This window comes from Pseudophryne corroboree, chromosome 10, assembly GCF_028390025.1.
Source record: "Pseudophryne corroboree isolate aPseCor3 chromosome 10, aPseCor3.hap2, whole genome shotgun sequence".
Taxonomy (NCBI): Eukaryota; Metazoa; Chordata; class Amphibia; order Anura; family Myobatrachidae; genus Pseudophryne; species Pseudophryne corroboree.
The window spans coordinates 68512126-68534676 of NC_086453.1; the positions used below are offsets into that span (position 1 = coordinate 68512126).

A 22551-nucleotide genomic window follows, 5' to 3' on the forward strand; every position below is an offset into this window, starting at 1 on the left:
GTCACTAACTGTCCCTGACACCATTGCTGATCTCCTTTCCCTAATTTAGCACACCGCTACGGACAAATACCTAACTTGATGGGGAAAAGAAAGAGGAAAAAGCTAGATGACTTACCCTTGGCAAGTCCTCCGCCAAGCTCTATGCCAGCCTCTGTGCTTGATTAGCGGACTGGACCCTTCTCCGATTAGGTCTTGCCAGTTGTCGGTATGCTGTAAAGAAAAAAAGACACAGTCAGTTTATAAAAAAAACTACCTTTGCTTGTCACTAACTGTCCCTGACACCATTGCTGATCTCCTTTCCCTAATTTAGCACACCGCTACGGACAAATACCTAACTTGATGGGGAAAAGAAAGAGGAAAAAGCTAGATGACTTACCCTTGGCAAGTCCTCCGCCAAGCTCTATGCCAGCCTCTGTGCTTGATTAGCGGACTGGACCCTTCTCCGATTAGGTCTTGCCAGTTGTCGGTATGCTGTAAAGAAAAAAAGACAGTCAGTTTATAAAAAAAACTACCTTTGCTTGTCACTAACTGTCCCTGACACCATTGCTGATCTCCTTTCCCTAACTTAGCACACCGCTACGGACAAATACCTAACTTGATGGGGAAAAGAAAGAGGAAAAAGCTAGATGACTTACCCTTGGCAAGTCCTCCGCCAAGCTCTATGCCAGCCTCTGTGCTTGATTAGCGGACTGGACCCTTCTCCGATTAGGTCTTGCCAGTTGTCGGTATGCTGTAAAGAAAAAAAGACACAGTCAGTTTATAAAAAAAACTACCTTTGCTTGTCACTAACTGTCCCTGACACCATTGCTGATCTCCTTTCCCTAACTTAGCACACCGCTACGGACAAATATCTAGCTTGTTGGGGAAAAGAAAGAGGACAAAGCTAGATGACTTACCCTTGGCAAGTCCTCCGCCAAGCTCTATGCCAGCCTCTGTGCTTGATTAGCGGACTGGACCCTTCTCCGATTAGGTCTTGCCAGTTGTCGGTATGCTGTAAAGAAAAAAAGACACAGTCAGTTTATAAAAAAAACTACCTTTGCTTGTCACTAACTGTCCCTGACACCATTGCTGATCTCCTTTCCCTAACTTAGCACACCGCTACGGACAAATACCTAACTTGTTGGGGAAAAGAAAGAGGAAAAAGCTAGATGACTTACCCTTGGCAAGTCCTCCGCCAAGCTCTATGCCAGCCTCTGTGCTTGATTAGCGGACTGGACCCTTCTCCGATTAGGTCTTGCCAGTTGTCGGTATGCTGTAAAGAAAAAAAGACACAGTCAGTTTATAAAAAAAACTACCTTTGCTTGTCACTAACTGTCCCTGACACCATTGCTGATCTCCTTTCCCTAACTTAGCACACCGCTACGGACAAATACCTAACTTGATGGGGAAAAGAAAGAGGAAAAAGCTAGATGACTTACCCTTGGCAAGTCCTATGCCAGCCTCTGTGCTTGATTAGCGGACTGGACCCTTCTCCGATTAGGTCTTGCCAGTTGTCGGTATGCTGTAAAGAAAAAAAGACAGTCAGTTTATAAAAAAAACTACCTTTGCTTGTCACTAACTGTCCCTGACACCATTGCTGATCTCCTTTCCCTAACTTAGCACACCGCTACGGACAAATACCTAACTTGTTGTGGAAAAGAAAGAGGACAAAGCTAGATGACTTACCCTTGGCAAGTCCTCCGCCAAGCTCTATGCCAGCCTCTGTGCTTGATTAGCGGACTGGACCCTTCTCCGATTAGGTCTTGCCAGTTGTCGGTATGCTGTAAAGAAAAAAAGACACAGTCAGTTTATAAAAAAAACTACCTTTGCTTGTCACTAACTGTCCCTGACACCATTGCTGATCTCCTTTCCCTAACTTAGCACACCGCTACGGACAAATACCTAACTTGATGGGGAAAAGAAAGAGGAAAAAGCTAGATGACTTACCCTTGGCAAGTCCTCCGCCAAGCTCTATGCCAGCCTCTGTGCTTGATTAGCGGACTGGACCCTTCTCCGATTAGGTCTTGCCAGTTGTCGGTATGCTGTAAAGAAAAAAAGACACAGTCAGTTTATAAAAAAAACTACCTTTGCTTGTCACTAACTGTCCCTGACACCATTGCTGATCTCCTTTCCCTAACTTAGCACACCGCTACGGACAAATACCTAACTTGATGGGGAAAAGAAAGAGGAAAAAGCTAGATGACTTACCCTTGGCAAGTCCTCCGCCAAGCTCTATGCCAGCCTCTGTGCTTGATTAGCGGACTGGACCCTTCTCCGATTAGGTCTTGCCAGTTGTCGGTATGAATTAAAGAAAAAAAGACACAGTCAGTTTATAAAAAAAACTACCTTTGCTTGTCACTAACTGTCCCTGACACCATTGCTGATCTCCTTTCCCTAACTTAGCACACCGCTACGGACAAATATCTAGCTTGTTGGGGAAAAGAAAGAGGACAAAGCTAGATGACTTACCCTTGGCAAGTCCTCCGCCAAGCTCTATGCCAGCCTCTGTGCTTGATTAGCGGACTGGACCCTTCTCCGATTAGGTCTTGCCAGTTGTCGGTATGCTGTAAAGAAAAAAAGACACAGTCAGTTTATAAAAAAAACTACCTTTGCTTGTCACTAACTGTCCCTGACACCATTGCTGATCTCCTTTCCCTAACTTAGCACACCGCTACGGACAAATACCTAACTTGTTGGGGAAAAGAAAGAGGAAAAAGCTAGATGACTTACCCTTGGCAAGTCCTCCGCCAAGCTCTATGCCAGCCTCTGTGCTTGATTAGCGGACTGGACCCTTCTCCGATTAGGTCTTGCCAGTTGTCGGTATGCTGTAAAGAAAAAAAGACACAGTCAGTTTATAAAAAAAACTACCTTTGCTTGTCACTAACTGTCCCTGACACCATTGCTGATCTCCTTTCCCTAACTTAGCACACCGCTACGGACAAATACCTAACTTGTTGGGGAAAAGAAAGAGGAAAAAGCTAGATGACTTACCCTTGGCAAGTCCTCCGCCAAGCTCTATGCCAGCCTCTGTGCTTGATTAGCGGACTGGACCCTTCTCCGATTAGGTCTTGCCAGTTGTCGGTATGCTGTAAAGAAAAAAAGACACAGTCAGTTTATAAAAAAAACTACCTTTGCTTGTCACTAACTGTCCCTGACACCATTGCTGATCTCCTTTCCCTAACTTAGCACACCGCTACGGACAAATACCTAACTTGTTGGGGAAAAGAAAGAGGACAAAGCTAGATGACTTACCCTTGGCAAGTCCTCCGCCAAGCTCTATGCCAGCCTCTATGCTTGATTAGCGGACTGGACCCTTCTCCGATTAGGTCTTGCCAGTTGTCGGTATGCTGTAAAGAAAAAAAGACAGTCAGTTTATAAAAAAAACTACCTTTGCTTGTCACTAACTGTCCCTGAAACCATTGCTGATCTCCTTTCCCTAACTTAGCACACCGCTACGGACAAATACCTAACTTGATGGGGAAAAGAAAGAGGAAAAAGCTAGATGACTTACCCTTGGCAAGTCCTCCGCCAAGCTCTATGCCAGCCTCTGTGCTTGATTAGCGGACTGGACCCTTCTCCGATTAGGTCTTGCCAGTTGTCGGTATGCTGTAAAGAAAAAAAGACACAGTCAGTTTATAAAAAAAACTACCTTTGCTCGTCACTAACTGTCCCTGACACCATTGCTGATCTCCTTTCCCTAACTTAGCACACCGCTACGGACAAATACCTAACTTGATGGGGAAAAGAAAGAGGACAAAGCTAGATGACTTACCCTTGGCAAGTCCTCCGCCAAGCTCTATGCCAGCCTCTGTGCTTGATTAGCGGACTGGACCCTTCTCCGATTAGGTCTTGCCAGTTGTCGGTATGCTGTAAAGAAAAAAAGACACAGTCAGTTTATAAAAAAAACTACCTTTGCTTGTCACTAACTGTCCCTGACACCATTGCTGATCTCCTTTCCCTAACTTAGCACACCGCTACGGACAAATACCTAACTTGTTGGGGAAAAGAAAGAGGACAAAGCTAGATGACTTACCCTTGGCAAGTCCTCCGCCAAGCTCTATGCCAGCCTCTGTGCTTGATTAGCGGACTGGACCCTTCTCCGATTAGGTCTTGCCAGTTGTCGGTATGCTGTAAAGAAAAAAAGACAGTCAGTTTATAAAAAAAACTACCTTTGCTTGTCACTAACTGTCCCTGACACCATTGCTGATCTCCTTTCCCTAACTTAGCACACCGCTACGGACAAATACCTAACTTGATGGGGAAAAGAAAGAGGAAAAAGCTAGATGACTTACCCTTGGCAAGTCCTCCGCCAAGCTCTATGCCAGCCTCTGTGCTTGATTAGCGGACTGGACCCTTCTCCGATTAGGTCTTGCCAGTTGTCGGTATGCTGTAAAGAAAAAAAGACACAGTCAGTTTATAAAAAAAACTACCTTTGCTTGTCACTAACTGTCCCTGACACCATTGCTGATCTCCTTTCCCTAACTTAGCACACCGCTACGGACAAATATCTAGCTTGTTGGGGAAAAGAAAGAGGACAAAGCTAGATGACTTACCCTTGGCAAGTCCTCCGCCAAGCTCTATGCCAGCCTCTGTGCTTGATTAGCGGACTGGACCCTTCTCCGATTAGGTCTTGCCAGTTGTCGGTATGCTGTAAAGAAAAAAAGACACAGTCAGTTTATAAAAAAAACTACCTTTGCTTGTCACTAACTGTCCCTGACACCATTGCTGATCTCCTTTCCCTAACTTAGCACACCGCTACGGACAAATACCTAACTTGTTGGGGAAAAGAAAGAGGAAAAAGCTAGATGACTTACCCTTGGCAAGTCCTCCGCCAAGCTCTATGCCAGCCTCTGTGCTTGATTAGCGGACTGGACCCTTCTCCGATTAGGTCTTGCCAGTTGTCGGTATGCTGTAAAGAAAAAAAGACACAGTCAGTTTATAAAAAAAACTACCTTTGCTTGTCACTAACTGTCCCTGACACCATTGCTGATCTCCTTTCCCTAACTTAGCACACCGCTACGGACAAATACCTAACTTGATGGGGAAAAGAAAGAGGAAAAAGCTAGATGACTTACCCTTGGCAAGTCCTATGCCAGCCTCTGTGCTTGATTAGCGGACTGGACCCTTCTCCGATTAGGTCTTGCCAGTTGTCGGTATGCTGTAAAGAAAAAAAGACAGTCAGTTTATAAAAAAAACTACCTTTGCTTGTCACTAACTGTCCCTGACACCATTGCTGATCTCCTTTCCCTAACTTAGCACACTGCTACGGACAAATACCTAACTTGTTGGGGAAAAGAAAGAGGACAAAGCTAGATGACTTACCCTTGGCAAGTCCTCCGCCAAGCTCTATGCCAGCCTCTGTGCTTGATTAGCGGACTGGACCCTTCTCCGATTAGGTCTTGCCAGTTGTCGGTATGCTGTAAAGAAAAAAAGACACAGTCAGTTTATAAAAAAAACTACCTTTGCTTGTCACTAACTGTCCCTGACACCATTGCTGATCTCCTTTCCCTAACTTAGCACACCGCTACGGACAAATACCTAACTTGATGGGGAAAAGAAAGAGGAAAAAGCTAGATGACTTACCCTTGGCAAGTCCTCCGCCAAGCTCTATGCCAGCCTCTGTGCTTGATTAGCGGACTGGACCCTTCTCCGATTAGGTCTTGCCAGTTGTCGGTATGCTGTAAAGAAAAAAAGACACAGTCAGTTTATAAAAAAAACTACCTTTGCTTGTCACTAACTGTCCCTGACACCATTGCTGATCTCCTTTCCCTAACTTAGCACACCGCTACGGACAAATATCTAGCTTGTTGGGGAAAAGAAAGAGGACAAAGCTAGATGACTTACCCTTGGCAAGTCCTCCGCCAAGCTCTATGCCAGCCTCTGTGCTTGATTAGCGGACTGGACCCTTCTCCGATTAGGTCTTGCCAGTTGTCGGTATGCTGTAAAGAAAAAAAGACACAGTCAGTTTATAAAAAAAACTACCTTTGCTTGTCACTAACTGTCCCTGACACCATTGCTGATCTCCTTTCCCTAACTTAGCACACCGCTACGGACAAATACCTAACTTGTTGGGGAAAAGAAAGAGGAAAAAGCTAGATGACTTACCCTTGGCAAGTCCTCCGCCAAGCTCTATGCCAGCCTCTGTGCTTGATTAGCGGACTGGACCCTTCTCCGATTAGGTCTTGCCAGTTGTCGGTATGCTGTAAAGAAAAAAAGACACAGTCAGTTTATAAAAAAAACTACCTTTGCTTGTCACTAACTGTCCCTGACACCATTGCTGATCTCCTTTCCCTAACTTAGCACACCGCTACGGACAAATACCTAACTTGTTGGGGAAAAGAAAGAGGAAAAAGCTAGATGACTTACCCTTGGCAAGTCCTCCGCCAAGCTCTATGCCAGCCTCTGTGCTTGATTAGCGGACTGGACCCTTCTCCGATTAGGTCTTGCCAGTTGTCGGTATGCTGTAAAGAAAAAAAGACACAGTCAGTTTATAAAAAAAACTACCTTTGCTTGTCACTAACTGTCCCTGACACCATTGCTGATCTCCTTTCCCTAACTTAGCACACCGCTACGGACAAATACCTAACTTGTTGGGGAAAAGAAAGAGGACAAAGCTAGATGACTTACCCTTGGCAAGTCCTCCGCCAAGCTCTATGCCAGCCTCTATGCTTGATTAGCGGACTGGACCCTTCTCCGATTAGGTCTTGCCAGTTGTCGGTATGCTGTAAAGAAAAAAAGACAGTCAGTTTATAAAAAAAACTACCTTTGCTTGTCACTAACTGTCCCTGAAACCATTGCTGATCTCCTTTCCCTAACTTAGCACACCGCTACGGACAAATACCTAACTTGATGGGGAAAAGAAAGAGGAAAAAGCTAGATGACTTACCCTTGGCAAGTCCTCCGCCAAGCTCTATGCCAGCCTCTGTGCTTGATTAGCGGACTGGACCCTTCTCCGATTAGGTCTTGCCAGTTGTCGGTATGCTGTAAAGAAAAAAAGACACAGTCAGTTTATAAAAAAAACTACCTTTGCTCGTCACTAACTGTCCCTGACACCATTGCTGATCTCCTTTCCCTAACTTAGCACACCGCTACGGACAAATACCTAACTTGATGGGGAAAAGAAAGAGGACAAAGCTAGATGACTTACCCTTGGCAAGTCCTCCGCCAAGCTCTATGCCAGCCTCTGTGCTTGATTAGCGGACTGGACCCTTCTCCGATTAGGTCTTGCCAGTTGTCGGTATGCTGTAAAGAAAAAAAGACACAGTCAGTTTATAAAAAAAACTACCTTTGCTTGTCACTAACTGTCCCTGACACCATTGCTGATCTCCTTTCCCTAACTTAGCACACCGCTACGGACAAATACCTAACTTGTTGGGGAAAAGAAAGAGGACAAAGCTAGATGACTTACCCTTGGCAAGTCCTCCGCCAAGCTCTATGCCAGCCTCTGTGCTTGATTAGCGGACTGGACCCTTCTCCGATTAGGTCTTGCCAGTTGTCGGTATGCTGTAAAGAAAAAAAGACAGTCAGTTTATAAAAAAAACTACCTTTGCTTGTCACTAACTGTCCCTGACACCATTGCTGATCTCCTTTCCCTAACTTAGCACACCGCTACGGACAAATACCTAACTTGATGGGGAAAAGAAAGAGGAAAAAGCTAGATGACTTACCCTTGGCAAGTCCTCCGCCAAGCTCTATGCCAGCCTCTGTGCTTGATTAGCGGACTGGACCCTTCTCCGATTAGGTCTTGCCAGTTGTCGGTATGCTGTAAAGAAAAAAAGACACAGTCAGTTTATAAAAAAAACTACCTTTGCTTGTCACTAACTGTCCCTGACACCATTGCTGATCTCCTTTCCCTAACTTAGCACACCGCTACGGACAAATATCTAGCTTGTTGGGGAAAAGAAAGAGGACAAAGCTAGATGACTTACCCTTGGCAAGTCCTCCGCCAAGCTCTATGCCAGCCTCTGTGCTTGATTAGCGGACTGGACCCTTCTCCGATTAGGTCTTGCCAGTTGTCGGTATGCTGTAAAGAAAAAAAGACACAGTCAGTTTATAAAAAAAACTACCTTTGCTTGTCACTAACTGTCCCTGACACCATTGCTGATCTCCTTTCCCTAACTTAGCACACCGCTACGGACAAATACCTAACTTGTTGGGGAAAAGAAAGAGGAAAAAGCTAGATGACTTACCCTTGGCAAGTCCTCCGCCAAGCTCTATGCCAGCCTCTGTGCTTGATTAGCGGACTGGACCCTTCTCCGATTAGGTCTTGCCAGTTGTCGGTATGCTGTAAAGAAAAAAAGACACAGTCAGTTTATAAAAAAAACTACCTTTGCTTGTCACTAACTGTCCCTGACACCATTGCTGATCTCCTTTCCCTAACTTAGCACACCGCTACGGACAAATACCTAACTTGATGGGGAAAAGAAAGAGGAAAAAGCTAGATGACTTACCCTTGGCAAGTCCTATGCCAGCCTCTGTGCTTGATTAGCGGACTGGACCCTTCTCCGATTAGGTCTTGCCAGTTGTCGGTATGCTGTAAAGAAAAAAAGACAGTCAGTTTATAAAAAAAACTACCTTTGCTTGTCACTAACTGTCCCTGACACCATTGCTGATCTCCTTTCCCTAACTTAGCACACTGCTACGGACAAATACCTAACTTGTTGGGGAAAAGAAAGAGGACAAAGCTAGATGACTTACCCTTGGCAAGTCCTCCGCCAAGCTCTATGCCAGCCTCTGTGCTTGATTAGCGGACTGGACCCTTCTCCGATTAGGTCTTGCCAGTTGTCGGTATGCTGTAAAGAAAAAAAGACACAGTCAGTTTATAAAAAAAACTACCTTTGCTTGTCACTAACTGTCCCTGACACCATTGCTGATCTCCTTTCCCTAACTTAGCACACCGCTACGGACAAATACCTAACTTGATGGGGAAAAGAAAGAGGAAAAAGCTAGATGACTTACCCTTGGCAAGTCCTCCGCCAAGCTCTATGCCAGCCTCTGTGCTTGATTAGCGGACTGGACCCTTCTCCGATTAGGTCTTGCCAGTTGTCGGTATGCTGTAAAGAAAAAAAGACACAGTCAGTTTATAAAAAAAACTACCTTTGCTTGTCACTAACTGTCCCTGACACCATTGCTGATCTCCTTTCCCTAACTTAGCACACCGCTACGGACAAATACCTAACTTGATGGGGAAAAGAAAGAGGAAAAAGCTAGATGACTTACCCTTGGCAAGTCCTCCGCCAAGCTCTATGCCAGCCTCTGTGCTTGATTAGCGGACTGGACCCTTCTCCGATTAGGTCTTGCCAGTTGTCGGTATGCTGTAAAGAAAAAAAGACACAGTCAGTTTATAAAAAAAACTACCTTTGCTTGTCACTAACTGTCCCTGACACCATTGCTGATCTCCTTTCCCTAACTTAGCACACCGCTACGGACAAATATCTAGCTTGTTGGGGAAAAGAAAGAGGACAAAGCTAGATGACTTACCCTTGGCAAGTCCTCCGCCAAGCTCTATGCCAGCCTCTGTGCTTGATTAGCGGACTGGACCCTTCTCCGATTAGGTCTTGCCAGTTGTCGGTATGCTGTAAAGAAAAAAAGACACAGTCAGTTTATAAAAAAAACTACCTTTGCTTGTCACTAACTGTCCCTGACACCATTGCTGATCTCCTTTCCCTAACTTAGCACACCGCTACGGACAAATACCTAACTTGTTGGGGAAAAGAAAGAGGAAAAAGCTAGATGACTTACCCTTGGCAAGTCCTCCGCCAAGCTCTATGCCAGCCTCTGTGCTTGATTAGCGGACTGGACCCTTCTCCGATTAGGTCTTGCCAGTTGTCGGTATGCTGTAAAGAAAAAAAGACACAGTCAGTTTATAAAAAAAACTACCTTTGCTTGTCACTAACTGTCCCTGACACCATTGCTGATCTCCTTTCCCTAACTTAGCACACCGCTACGGACAAATACCTAACTTGTTGGGGAAAAGAAAGAGGAAAAAGCTAGATGACTTACCCTTGGCAAGTCCTCCGCCAAGCTCTATGCCAGCCTCTGTGCTTGATTAGCGGACTGGACCCTTCTCCGATTAGGTCTTGCCAGTTGTCGGTATGCTGTAAAGAAAAAAAGACACAGTCAGTTTATAAAAAAAACTACCTTTGCTTGTCACTAACTGTCCCTGACACCATTGCTGATCTCCTTTCCCTAACTTAGCACACCGCTACGGACAAATACCTAACTTGATGGGGAAAAGAAAGAGGAAAAAGCTAGATGACTTACCCTTGGCAAGTCCTATGCCAGCCTCTGTGCTTGATTAGCGGACTGGACCCTTCTCCGATTAGGTCTTGCCAGTTGTCGGTATGCTGTAAAGAAAAAAAGACAGTCAGTTTATAAAAAAAACTACCTTTGCTTGTCACTAACTGTCCCTGACACCATTGCTGATCTCCTTTCCCTAACTTAGCACACTGCTACGGACAAATACCTAACTTGTTGGGGAAAAGAAAGAGGACAAAGCTAGATGACTTACCCTTGGCAAGTCCTCCGCCAAGCTCTATGCCAGCCTCTGTGCTTGATTAGCGGACTGGACCCTTCTCCGATTAGGTCTTGCCAGTTGTCGGTATGCTGTAAAGAAAAAAAGACACAGTCAGTTTATAAAAAAAACTACCTTTGCTTGTCACTAACTGTCCCTGACACCATTGCTGATCTCCTTTCCCTAACTTAGCACACCGCTACGGACAAATACCTAACTTGATGGGGAAAAGAAAGAGGAAAAAGCTAGATGACTTACCCTTGGCAAGTCCTCCGCCAAGCTCTATGCCAGCCTCTGTGCTTGATTAGCGGACTGGACCCTTCTCCGATTAGGTCTTGCCAGTTGTCGGTATGCTGTAAAGAAAAAAAGACACAGTCAGTTTATAAAAAAAACTACCTTTGCTTGTCACTAACTGTCCCTGACACCATTGCTGATCTCCTTTCCCTAACTTAGCACACCGCTACGGACAAATACCTAACTTGATGGGGAAAAGAAAGAGGAAAAAGCTAGATGACTTACCCTTGGCAAGTCCTCCGCCAAGCTCTATGCCAGCCTCTGTGCTTGATTAGCGGACTGGACCCTTCTCCGATTAGGTCTTGCCAGTTGTCGGTATGCTGTAAAGAAAAAAAGACACAGTCAGTTTATAAAAAAAACTACCTTTGCTTGTCACTAACTGTCCCTGACACCATTGCTGATCTCCTTTCCCTAACTTAGCACACCGCTACGGACAAATATCTAGCTTGTTGGGGAAAAGAAAGAGGACAAAGCTAGATGACTTACCCTTGGCAAGTCCTCCGCCAAGCTCTATGCCAGCCTCTGTGCTTGATTAGCGGACTGGACCCTTCTCCGATTAGGTCTTGCCAGTTGTCGGTATGCTGTAAAGAAAAAAAGACACAGTCAGTTTATAAAAAAAACTACCTTTGCTTGTCACTAACTGTCCCTGACACCATTGCTGATCTCCTTTCCCTAACTTAGCACACCGCTACGGACAAATACCTAACTTGTTGGGGAAAAGAAAGAGGAAAAAGCTAGATGACTTACCCTTGGCAAGTCCTCCGCCAAGCTCTATGCCAGCCTCTGTGCTTGATTAGCGGACTGGACCCTTCTCCGATTAGGTCTTGCCAGTTGTCGGTATGCTGTAAAGAAAAAAAGACACAGTCAGTTTATAAAAAAAACTACCTTTGCTTGTCACTAACTGTCCCTGACACCATTGCTGATCTCCTTTCCCTAACTTAGCACACCGCTACGGACAAATACCTAACTTGTTGGGGAAAAGAAAGAGGAAAAAGCTAGATGACTTACCCTTGGCAAGTCCTCCGCCAAGCTCTATGCCAGCCTCTGTGCTTGATTAGCGGACTGGACCCTTCTCCGATTAGGTCTTGCCAGTTGTCGGTATGCTGTAAAGAAAAAAAGACACAGTCAGTTTATAAAAAAAACTACCTTTGCTTGTCACTAACTGTCCCTGACACCATTGCTGATCTCCTTTCCCTAACTTAGCACACCGCTACGGACAAATACCTAACTTGATGGGGAAAAGAAAGAGGACAAAGCTAGATGACTTACCCTTGGCAAGTCCTCCGCCAAGCTCTATGCCAGCCTCTGTGCTTGATTAGCGGACTGGACCCTTCTCCGATTAGGTCTTGCCAGTTGTCGGTATGCTGTAAAGAAAAAAAGACAGTCAGTTTATAAAAAAAACTACCTTTGCTTGTCACTAACTGTCCCTGACACCATTGCTGATCTCCTTTCCCTAACTTAGCACACCGCTACGGACAAATACCTAACTTGTTGGGGAAAAGAAAGAGGACAAAGCTAGATGACTTACCCTTGGCAAGTCCTCCGCCAAGCTCTATGCCAGCCTCTATGCTTGATTAGCGGACTGGACCCTTCTCCGATTAGGTCTTGCCAGTTGTCGGTATGCTGTAAAGAAAAAAAGACAGTCAGTTTATAAAAAAAACTACCTTTGCTTGTCACTAACTGTCCCTGACACCATTGCTGATCTCCTTTCCCTAACTTAGCACACCGCTACGGACAAATACCTAACTTGATGGGGAAAAGAAAGAGGAAAAAGCTAGATGACTTACCCTTGGCAAGTCCTCCGCCAAGCTCTATGCCAGCCTCTATGCTTGATTAGCGGACTGGACCCTTCTCCGATTAGGTCTTGCCAGTTGTCGGTATGCTGTAAAGAAAAAAAGACAGTCAGTTTATAAAAAAAACTACCTTTGCTTGTCACTAACTGTCCCTGACACCATTGCTGATCTCCTTTCCCTAACTTAGCACACCGCTACGGACAAATATCTAGCTTGTTGGGGAAAAGAAAGAGGACAAAGCTAGATGACTTACCCTTGGCAAGTCCTCCGCCAAGCTCTATGCCAGCCTCTGTGCTTGATTAGCGGACTGGACCCTTCTCCGATTAGGTCTTGCCAGTTGTCGGTATGCTGTAAAGAAAAAAAGACACAGTCAGTTTATAAAAAAAACTACCTTTGCTTGTCACTAACTGTCCCTGACACCATTGCTGATCTCCTTTCCCTAACTTAGCACACCGCTACGGACAAATACCTAACTTGTTGGGGAAAAGAAAGAGGAAAAAGCTAGATGACTTACCCTTGGCAAGTCCTCCGCCAAGCTCTATGCCAGCCTCTGTGCTTGATTAGCGGACTGGACCCTTCTCCGATTAGGTCTTGCCAGTTGTCGGTATGCTGTAAAGAAAAAAAGACACAGTCAGTTTATAAAAAAAACTACCTTTGCTTGTCACTAACTGTCCCTGACACCATTGCTGATCTCCTTTCCCTAACTTAGCACACCGCTACGGACAAATACCTAACTTGATGGGGAAAAGAAAGAGGACAAAGCTAGATGACTTACCCTTGGCAAGTCCTCCGCCAAGCTCTATGCCAGCCTCTGTGCTTGATTAGCGGACTGGACCCTTCTCCGATTAGGTCTTGCCAGTTGTCGGTATGCTGTAAAGAAAAAAAGACAGTCAGTTTATAAAAAAAACTACCTTTGCTTGTCACTAACTGTCCCTGACACCATTGCTGATCTCCTTTCCCTAACTTAGCACACCGCTACGGACAAATACCTAACTTGTTGGGGAAAAGAAAGAGGACAAAGCTAGATGACTTACCCTTGGCAAGTCCTCCGCCAAGCTCTATGCCAGCCTCTATGCTTGATTAGCGGACTGGACCCTTCTCCGATTAGGTCTTGCCAGTTGTCGGTATGCTGTAAAGAAAAAAAGACAGTCAGTTTATAAAAAAAACTACCTTTGCTTGTCACTAACTGTCCCTGACACCATTGCTGATCTCCTTTCCCTAACTTAGCACACCGCTACGGACAAATACCTAACTTGATGGGGAAAAGAAAGAGGAAAAAGCTAGATGACTTACCCTTGGCAAGTCCTCCGCCAAGCTCTATGCCAGCCTCTGTGCTTGATTAGCGGACTGGACCCTTCTCCGATTAGGTCTTGCCAGTTGTCGGTATGCTGTAAAGAAAAAAAGACACAGTCAGTTTATAAAAAAACTACCTTTGCTCGTCACTAACTGTCCCTGACACCATTGCTGATCTCCTTTCCCTAACTTAGCACACCGCTACGGACAAATACCTAACTTGATGGGGAAAAGAAAGAGGACAAAGCTAGATGACTTACCCTTGGCAAGTCCTCCGCCAAGCTCTATGCCAGCCTCTGTGCTTGATTAGCGGACTGGACCCTTCTCCGATTAGGTCTTGCCAGTTGTCGGTATGCTGTAAAGAAAAAAAGACACAGTCAGTTTATAAAAAAAACTACCTTTGCTTGTCACTAACTGTCCCTGACACCATTGCTGATCTCCTTTCCCTAACTTAGCACACCGCTACGGACAAATACCTAACTTGTTGGGGAAAAGAAAGAGGACAAAGCTAGATGACTTACCCTTGGCAAGTCCTCCGCCAAGCTCTATGCCAGCCTCTGTGCTTGATTAGCGGACTGGACCCTTCTCCGATTAGGTCTTGCCAGTTGTCGGTATGCTGTAAAGAAAAAAAGACAGTCAGTTTATAAAAAAAACTACCTTTGCTTGTCACTAACTGTCCCTGACACCATTGCTGATCTCCTTTCCCTAACTTAGCACACCGCTACGGACAAATACCTAACTTGATGGGGAAAAGAAAGAGGAAAAAGCTAGATGACTTACCCTTGGCAAGTCCTATGCCAGCCTCTGTGCTTGATTAGCGGACTGGACCCTTCTCCGATTAGGTCTTGCCAGTTGTCGGTATGCTGTAAAGAAAAAAAGACAGTCAGTTTATAAAAAAAACTACCTTTGCTTGTCACTAACTGTCCCTGACACCATTGCTGATCTCCTTTCCCTAACTTAGCACACCGCTACGGACAAATACCTAACTTGTTGGGGAAAAGAAAGAGGACAAAGCTAGATGACTTACCCTTGGCAAGTCCTCCGCCAAGCTCTATGCCAGCCTCTGTGCTTGATTAGCGGACTGGACCCTTCTCCGATTAGGTCTTGCCAGTTGTCGGTATGCTGTAAAGAAAAAAAGACACAGTCAGTTTATAAAAAAAACTACCTTTGCTTGTCACTAACTGTCCCTGACACCATTGCTGATCTCCTTTCCCTAACTTAGCACACCGCTACGGACAAATACCTAACTTGTTGGGGAAAAGAAAGAGGAAAAAGCTAGATGACTTACCCTTGGCAAGTCCTCCGCCAAGCTCTATGCCAGCCTCTGTGCTTGATTAGCGGACTGGACCCTTCTCCGATTAGGTCTTGCCAGTTGTCGGTATGCTGTAAAGAAAAAAAGACACAGTCAGTTTATAAAAAAAAATACCTTTGCTTGTCACTAACTGTCCCTGACACCATTGCTGATCTCCTTTCCCTAACTTAGCACACCGCTACGGACAAATACCTAACTTGTTGGGGAAAAGAAAGAGGAAAAAGCTAGATGACTTACCCTTGGCAAGTCCTCCGCCAAGCTCTATGCCAGCCTCTGTGCTTGATTAGCGGACTGGTCCCTGTGTCCGGCTAGTTTGCTGTTGTGGACGGCTCCTCCTGGGCTCCTGACGGCTCCTCCGGGGCTGTGGCATGCTCCTCCGGTGCTGTGGCATGCTCCTCCGGTGCTGTGGCATGCTCATCCTGGGCTCGGGCATGCTCCTCCTGGGCTCGGGCATGTTCCTCCTGGGCTCGGGCATGTTCCTCCTGGGCTCGGGCATGCTCCTCCTGTGCTCTGTTCCACATAACCGTCTGTGCTTGTTCCAACATCTCCTGCTGTGCTCTGTTCCACATCTCTTGCTGTATTATGGACTGCTCCAATTCTTCTGACCTTTGACGCTGCAGTCTCAAAACTGACAATGCTCTTTGGTAAGCCAGATCTCCTCTCTCTTCTTGAGCATACATTTCTTGATCAATTGATGTTCTGTTTGATGGTGTTGTGACTTCCGAACTTCGTTCTGCCTGCTGTGGTTGTGCGCTGTGCAATCTTCTTCCTTCGTCTGTCATCAGCTGCAGGCTTGTTGAAATCATGCTTGTGTTTAGGTTGCACTGTTGTTGCCACAGTAGCATGCTTTGAAGGCCTGTTCCAATCTGTTGGCATTGCAATGAAATATGTTCCAGAGAATCATTGTGTTGTCGACAGAGTTGTTCCTGATGCGATTCTCCATCCCGCTGTTCATTTTGTTGGGTGCTGATCTGTTCAATCTTCTGCTGCATGCTCTTGCAATGTCCAACCACCGACATATGTGCTGACACAAGTTGATCGTAGTATCGGGCCAGCGATATCATTGCGTCATTTTGTTGAACAACAGCTGTCTTGATATGGTCGATGTTCTGTTCCATGTTTGTTAGGGTCTCCTGCCCTGTGCTGCCACGTCGTCATGGCAACCGGGAGACAAGTGCTAGTGGAGTAACCTTAGCGCAGCTGATACTCCGGTTCGGGTCTTTTGCTGTGCAGTGGTTATAGGCTCTGTGCACGGCAGGGGATCCGGTGCTGGTTTTTGTGCTCACAGTCTGTGAGGTCTGAGTGGGGCGTGGACAGCACCTGCTTTATAAGGCCTCTTTTCAGGGTAAGCAGATGCTGCTGAATCTTTGTTGGTTAGTCAGTTCATGAAAGTTAGCCAGTACTGTGTAGCTTTGTATTTGTTTGTTGCTTACTGCAAATAGGCCTGGGGATTTGGTATTACACTCTGCCAATCCAGACCTAGCAGTAAGACTGGAGTCAGTCGTTTAGCTTGCTGGGGTTCTGTTACTACTCTGTGAACTTAGCAAGTTTGCGGCTGTATTCTAAGACTTGCCTGTCTAATCCTGTCTCACTGTGCTAGGTGTCAGGGGTCAGTTTAGTGGCAGTAAGCTAAAACCTGTGCACTGCAAGTGAGAATCAGGATTGTGGAGTCTCTCCTTGTGTCTATCATTCCATCTCTGACCAAGGAGTTTACTGCCACACCCGTTGGTAACCCTTTAGGGTTTTGCTGTTGCCCTTAGCAACAGCATTTCGGGTTCTCTACGTATTAAAACACAACATCTTGCTATTTCCATCTGAGCAGTTCTAATACAAGGGAGATACCCAGTTCCTTAGCCTCTGGGCTTCTCTGTTCACTTTGTGTGTATTTTGTTACCCTATCACCTTCTGTGTACGTTATGTCATATTCCCCAGTTTGTCTGTGAGTCCATTTGTTTTGCATAACAGTTCAAACACCAGTACATTCCTGCAGACACTGGAGTGCATAACAGTTCTGACACCAGTACTTTCCTGCAGGCACTGGTGTGCATAACAATGTTGTCCAAACGATTATTAATCCTTTGGCTTTCTTCAGCTCTACATTGGTCCATGTTCTTTAAAGCTTCCAGTATTAGATTGAGTGATGACTCTGTAATACAAGTAAATAATTTAGTTTAACAAATTACAGTTGAACACAATTAAACACTCCTAAATTGTAAATAAATATAAAATTGCTACCTCCTGGCGTAGTTTCCGGTGTTTTTGATTCAAGGACTTCTGGTACACTGCCTGAAGTTTCCATGTCCGGAATTTGCTCTGTTCTTTCAACAAGATTATGGTCTCCAATTGCAGGGTAGCTCTGTGAAAAGGACTCTTCTGGCAGTGTCTGTGGGTGCCCCTGTGATGAATTTTCTTCTGGAAGTGGCTGTTGGGATGATGTTTCTTCCTGCACCGTGGGTGGGTGCATCTGGGCTGATTCTGCTTGAAGTGTCGCTGCTTGCAGTGTTGAATCAATCGGCAATATTGTATGCTGTATCTGGGTTTCTAAAATGTCAATATAGATATATACAATAATTATAACCCAAAAATATGCAGTGCCAGAAATACAGACAGCTAAAGATACGCAAACAGTGCAAGCTAGAGGTATATACCCATTGATAGATATACATGTACCAAAATTTATAATTTCATGTACAAAAACTATGCCTTACCGGTATCCTCAGCACCTCCTCCAGTTGTCGGATATCCAAAAGAAACTCTTCTCTTTGCCTTAACTGTGGAATCTGTAATATTTATATAAAGAACATACTGTAGTTATTAGTTTTGTTTCCATACAAAATATTTTTTGAATATATATATATATATATATATATATATATATATGAAAATACGATATGTCCCTAACCTTTCTGCGATTTTGTTTTCTTCTTTGGCGTTGTTTCCGTTTGTGGCGTGCTATGTTTTGTTGGCGTAGAATATTTTGTGGCTCCTTTTGAAAGAAATACGAAATTTAAATTTTTGTTGAAATAATTAGTTTTTTAAAAAGAATATTAAAAAATTAATTTTATAGAATTTTTAAAAATAATACCTTCTGCACTGGTTCCTGCCATTTCTTCCTGCACAAGTACGAAGTAGTTCTCCATCTTCTTTTCCCAATCCTTGTGTAATTTTTGCCCTTTTTGGATCTTGAGATTGACGGATCTTCTACAGTCGCGTAACCTTTTCTTGCAACTTTCGTTGCTTCGCTTGAACCCACCTCCCAAAGAAACTGATTCAGAGATTTCATTCCACGTCGTTCCCTTGAATCGGTGATGAACATTTCTTGCCGGCGATCCGAAAAGTTGAAAGGAGTGATGAACAACTTGATTGATTAGGGTGTCCGTTTCTTCATCTGTGAAGTTGGGTGCCCTGCTGCTGGATTCTTCTCCCGAGTCCGCTTCTTCATGCGAAACTCTGCCATGGTCGGTTGGTGATGTTTGTTGCTGTCTTTCCGAGGATTCTTCTTCCTGTGCGGATAGAGAAAGCCTCCTTGCTTCTTCCTCGGACATCTCTGAAAAAAAAACTTAAAAAAAAAAATCATACTAATATTAATAATAATAATAATAATAATAATTAGTATACTAGCAGTGCAACATACCCAAATTTTGCCAACCAGCTGTTACAAATATACACAAGTAATGAACCCCAGCAGTGCCAAATACAGAAATTATGCCACCCAGCAGTGCCAGATACTCAAATTAGGCCACCCAGCAGTGCCAAATACATAAATTATGCCACCCAGCAGTGCCAGATACCCAAATTATGCCACCCAGCAGTGCCAAATATAGAAATTATGCCACCCAGCAGTGCCAAATACAGAAATTATGCCACCCAGCAGTGCCAGATACTCAAATTATGCCACCCAGCAGTGCCAAATACAGAAATTATGCCACCCAGCAGTGCCAGATACTCAAATTATGCCACCCAGCAGTGCCAAATACAGAAATTATGCCACCCAGCAGTGCCAGATACCCAAATTATGCCACCCAGCAGTGCCAGATACCCAAATTATGCCATCCAGCAGTGCCAAATACAGAAATTATGCCACCCAGCAGTGCCAAATACATAAACTATGCAACCCAGCAGTGCCAAATATAGAAATTATGCCACCCAGCAGTGCCAGATACCCAAAATATGCCACCCAGCAGTGCCAAATACAGAAATTATGCCACCCAGCAGTGCCAAATACATAAACTATGCAACCCAGCAGTGCCAAATACAGAAATTATGCCACCCAGCAGTGCCAGATACCCAAATTATGCCACCCAGCAGTGCCAGATACCCAAATGATGCCATCCGGCAGTGCCAAATACAGAAATTATGCCACCCAGCAGTGCCAGATACCCAAATTATGCCACCCAGCAGTGCCAGATACCCAAATTATGCCACCCAGCAGTGCCAGATACCCAAATTATGCCATCAAGCAGTGCCAAATACAGAAATTATGCCACCCAGCAGTGCCAAATACATAAACTATGCAACCCAGCAGTGCCAAATACAGAAATTATGCCACCCAGCAGTGCCAGATACCCAAATTATGCCACCCAGCAGTGCCAGATACCCAAATTATGCCATCCAGCAGTGCCAAATACAGAAATTATGCCACCCAGCAGTGCCAAATACATAAACTATGCAACCCAGCAGTGCCAAATATAGAAATTATGCCACCCAGCAGTGCCAGATACCCAAAATATGCCACCCAGCAGTGCCAAATACATAAATTATGCCACCCAGCAGTGCCAGATACCCAAATTATGCCACCCAGCAGTGCCAAATATAGAAATTATGCCATCCAGCAGTGCCAAATACAGAAATTATGCCACCCAGCAGTGCCAAATACATAAACTATGCAACCCAGCAGTGCCAAATACAGAAATTATGCCACCCAGCAGTGCCAAATACAGAAATTATGCCACCCAGCAGTGCCAGATACCCAAAATATGCCACCCAGCAGTGCCAAATATAGAAATTATGGCACCCAGCAGTGCCAAATACAGAAATTATGCCACCCAGCAGTGCCAAATACAGAAATTATGCCACCCAGCAGTGCCAGATACCCAAATTATGCCACCCAGCAGTGGCAGATACCCAAATTATGCCACCCAGCAGTGCCAAATACATAAATTATGCCACCCAGCAGTGCCAAATACAGAAATTATGCCACCCAGCAGTGCCAGATACCCAAAATATGCCACCCAGCAGTGCCAAATATAGAAATTATGGCACCCAGCAGTGCCAAATACAGAAATTATGCCACCCAGCAGTGCCAAATACAGAAATTATGCCACCCAGCAGTGCCAGATACCCAAATTATGCCACCCAGCAGTGCCAGATACCCAAATTATGCCACCCAGCAGTGCCAAATACAGAAATTATGCCATCCAGCAGGGCCAGATACCAAAATTATGCCACCCAGCAGTGCCAAATACATAAATTATGCCACCCAGCAGTGCCAAATACATAAATTATGCCAAACAGCTGTGACATATACACAAATAATGAACCCAAGCAGTGACAGATATACACATTTGGCAAACAAACGGTGAAAAATACACACATTATGCCAGAAAGCAGTGCCAGATACCGACATCTCACACACTGCAGTAACAGATATACAAATAATGCCAATCAGCAGTGGCAGGGATAGCAGTTGGAAGAGATAATAAGAAACATGGGACAGTTTATTTAGCATGATAGTGTAATAGAAAGACAGAGTACATTTAGCTCAGCGCTTACCTATTAAGATGAGAAAAAAAACTGGATTGGTCTTCTCCTCTTCGTATGAAGAATTCTTGTCACGGTCACTTCTCCAGAAAAGCTCTGATATGTAAATCAGAATCGCTAGAAGCCAATCACAAGACACTAACAGACCGTATACAGCCAGTTAGCAGTCTCAAGCAAATGGCGCCTATGCAAGGGAGGGACAGAGTTTATATTCTGTGTAAAAGTGCGGGAACATCGCTCCTCCTTCAAATAGGAATCATGTAGTATTATTGGCTAATTTAGTGGCACCACTATACGTCAGGTTATACTGAACTGTTGATTTGTCTTATGTAGGAGTATATTTTATTGGTTGGATTTCAGCGCGAACGGACATGTTATGTTTTGATTGGTGTCATCAGTGATAGCATTATTTAAATCAAATTTAAAAAAAAAAAACAGTAACCGGAATGTATCTTGGAACGTTGTCCGTGAACGGTTAATTTAAGCAAACTCTGCCATTATGGAGCTTGCAGTACTTATCGACGGGGATTATGTAGCTGGAGTGTTGGTGTAATTTTGGCACATATAGTGCAATGAGGAATGCTGGCTGCACCTCAGCACGAGAACGGGGTGACGTTCCGGTGTGCTGGGGCGTATAGGGGCAGTACACGGCTGTGGGGGAGCTTATGGTGGGAGAGGGGTAGATGGCTAGAGAGAGCAGTGTGCGTCTTGGGGTACATGGCTGGTGATAGCTGGTGTTCGGGGGACAGTTGGAGGGAGGCGTTGTGTTACTTGTAGTGCCACGGTGAAACATGGGGCGCGTAATGTAGTGGGGTGTCTAGCTAGGCGTGTAAATGTAGACGGGCAGCGGGGTGACTAGGGGGGATGGAGGCGGCGTCTAACTTTGGAAGGGTATCGTGGGGAATAGCGGGGGGGGGAGGGTGTCAGCGTTGCAGATGTGCAGCCGGGTGCCCAGGTGTGCTGGCAGACATGGGTGGGGTGTTTCTTAAAGGGTGTGACTGTGCTACCAGAGCGGGGAGCAGTGCCAGGGCGTTGTGTTACTTGTAGTGCCACGGTGAAACATGGGGCGCGTAATGTAGTGGGGTGTCTAGCTAGGCGTGTAAATGTAGACGGGCAGCGGGGTGACTAGGGGGGATGGAGGCGGCGTCTAACTTTGGAAGGGTATCGTGGGGAATAGCGGGGGGGGGGGAGGGTGTCAGCGTTGCAGATGTGCAGCCGGGTGCCCAGGTGTGCTGGCAGACATGGGTGGGGTGTTTCTTAAAGGGTGTGACTGTGCTACCAGAGCGGGGAGCAGTGCCAGGGCGTTGTGTTACTTGTAGTGCCACGGTGAAACATGGGGCGCGTAATGTAGTGGGGTGTCTAGCTAGGTGTGTAAATGTAGACGGGCAGCGGGGTGACTAGGGGGGATGGAGGCGGCATCTAACTTTGGAAGGGTATCGTGGGGAATAGCGGGGGGGGGGAGGGTGTCAGCGTTGCAGATGTGCAGCCGGGTGCCCAGGTGTGCTGGCAGACATGGGTGGGGTGTTTCTTAAAGGGTGTGACTGTGCTACCAGAGCGGGGAGCAGTGCCAGGGCATTGTGTTACTTGTAGTGCCACGGTGAAACATG

General features: G+C 45.4%; 1 protein-coding gene across 1 annotated transcript; it reads right to left on the reverse strand.

The window, feature by feature from the left end:
• Window positions 1–15492: 15492 nt before the first annotated feature.
• On the reverse strand, window positions 15493–18739 carry LOC134965195 (uncharacterized). Its single transcript, XM_063941707.1, has 6 exons — window positions 18270–18739; window positions 18087–18170; window positions 17893–17964; window positions 17420–17725; window positions 17209–17330; window positions 15493–16050 (listed from the first exon to the last, which is right to left on the reverse strand). Exons 1-6 carry the CDS (start codon window positions 18727–18729, stop codon window positions 15493–15495), a joined length of 1602 nt encoding a protein of 533 aa, XP_063797777.1. The 5' UTR covers window positions 18730–18739.
• Between the last annotated feature and the right edge of the window lie 3812 nt (window positions 18740–22551).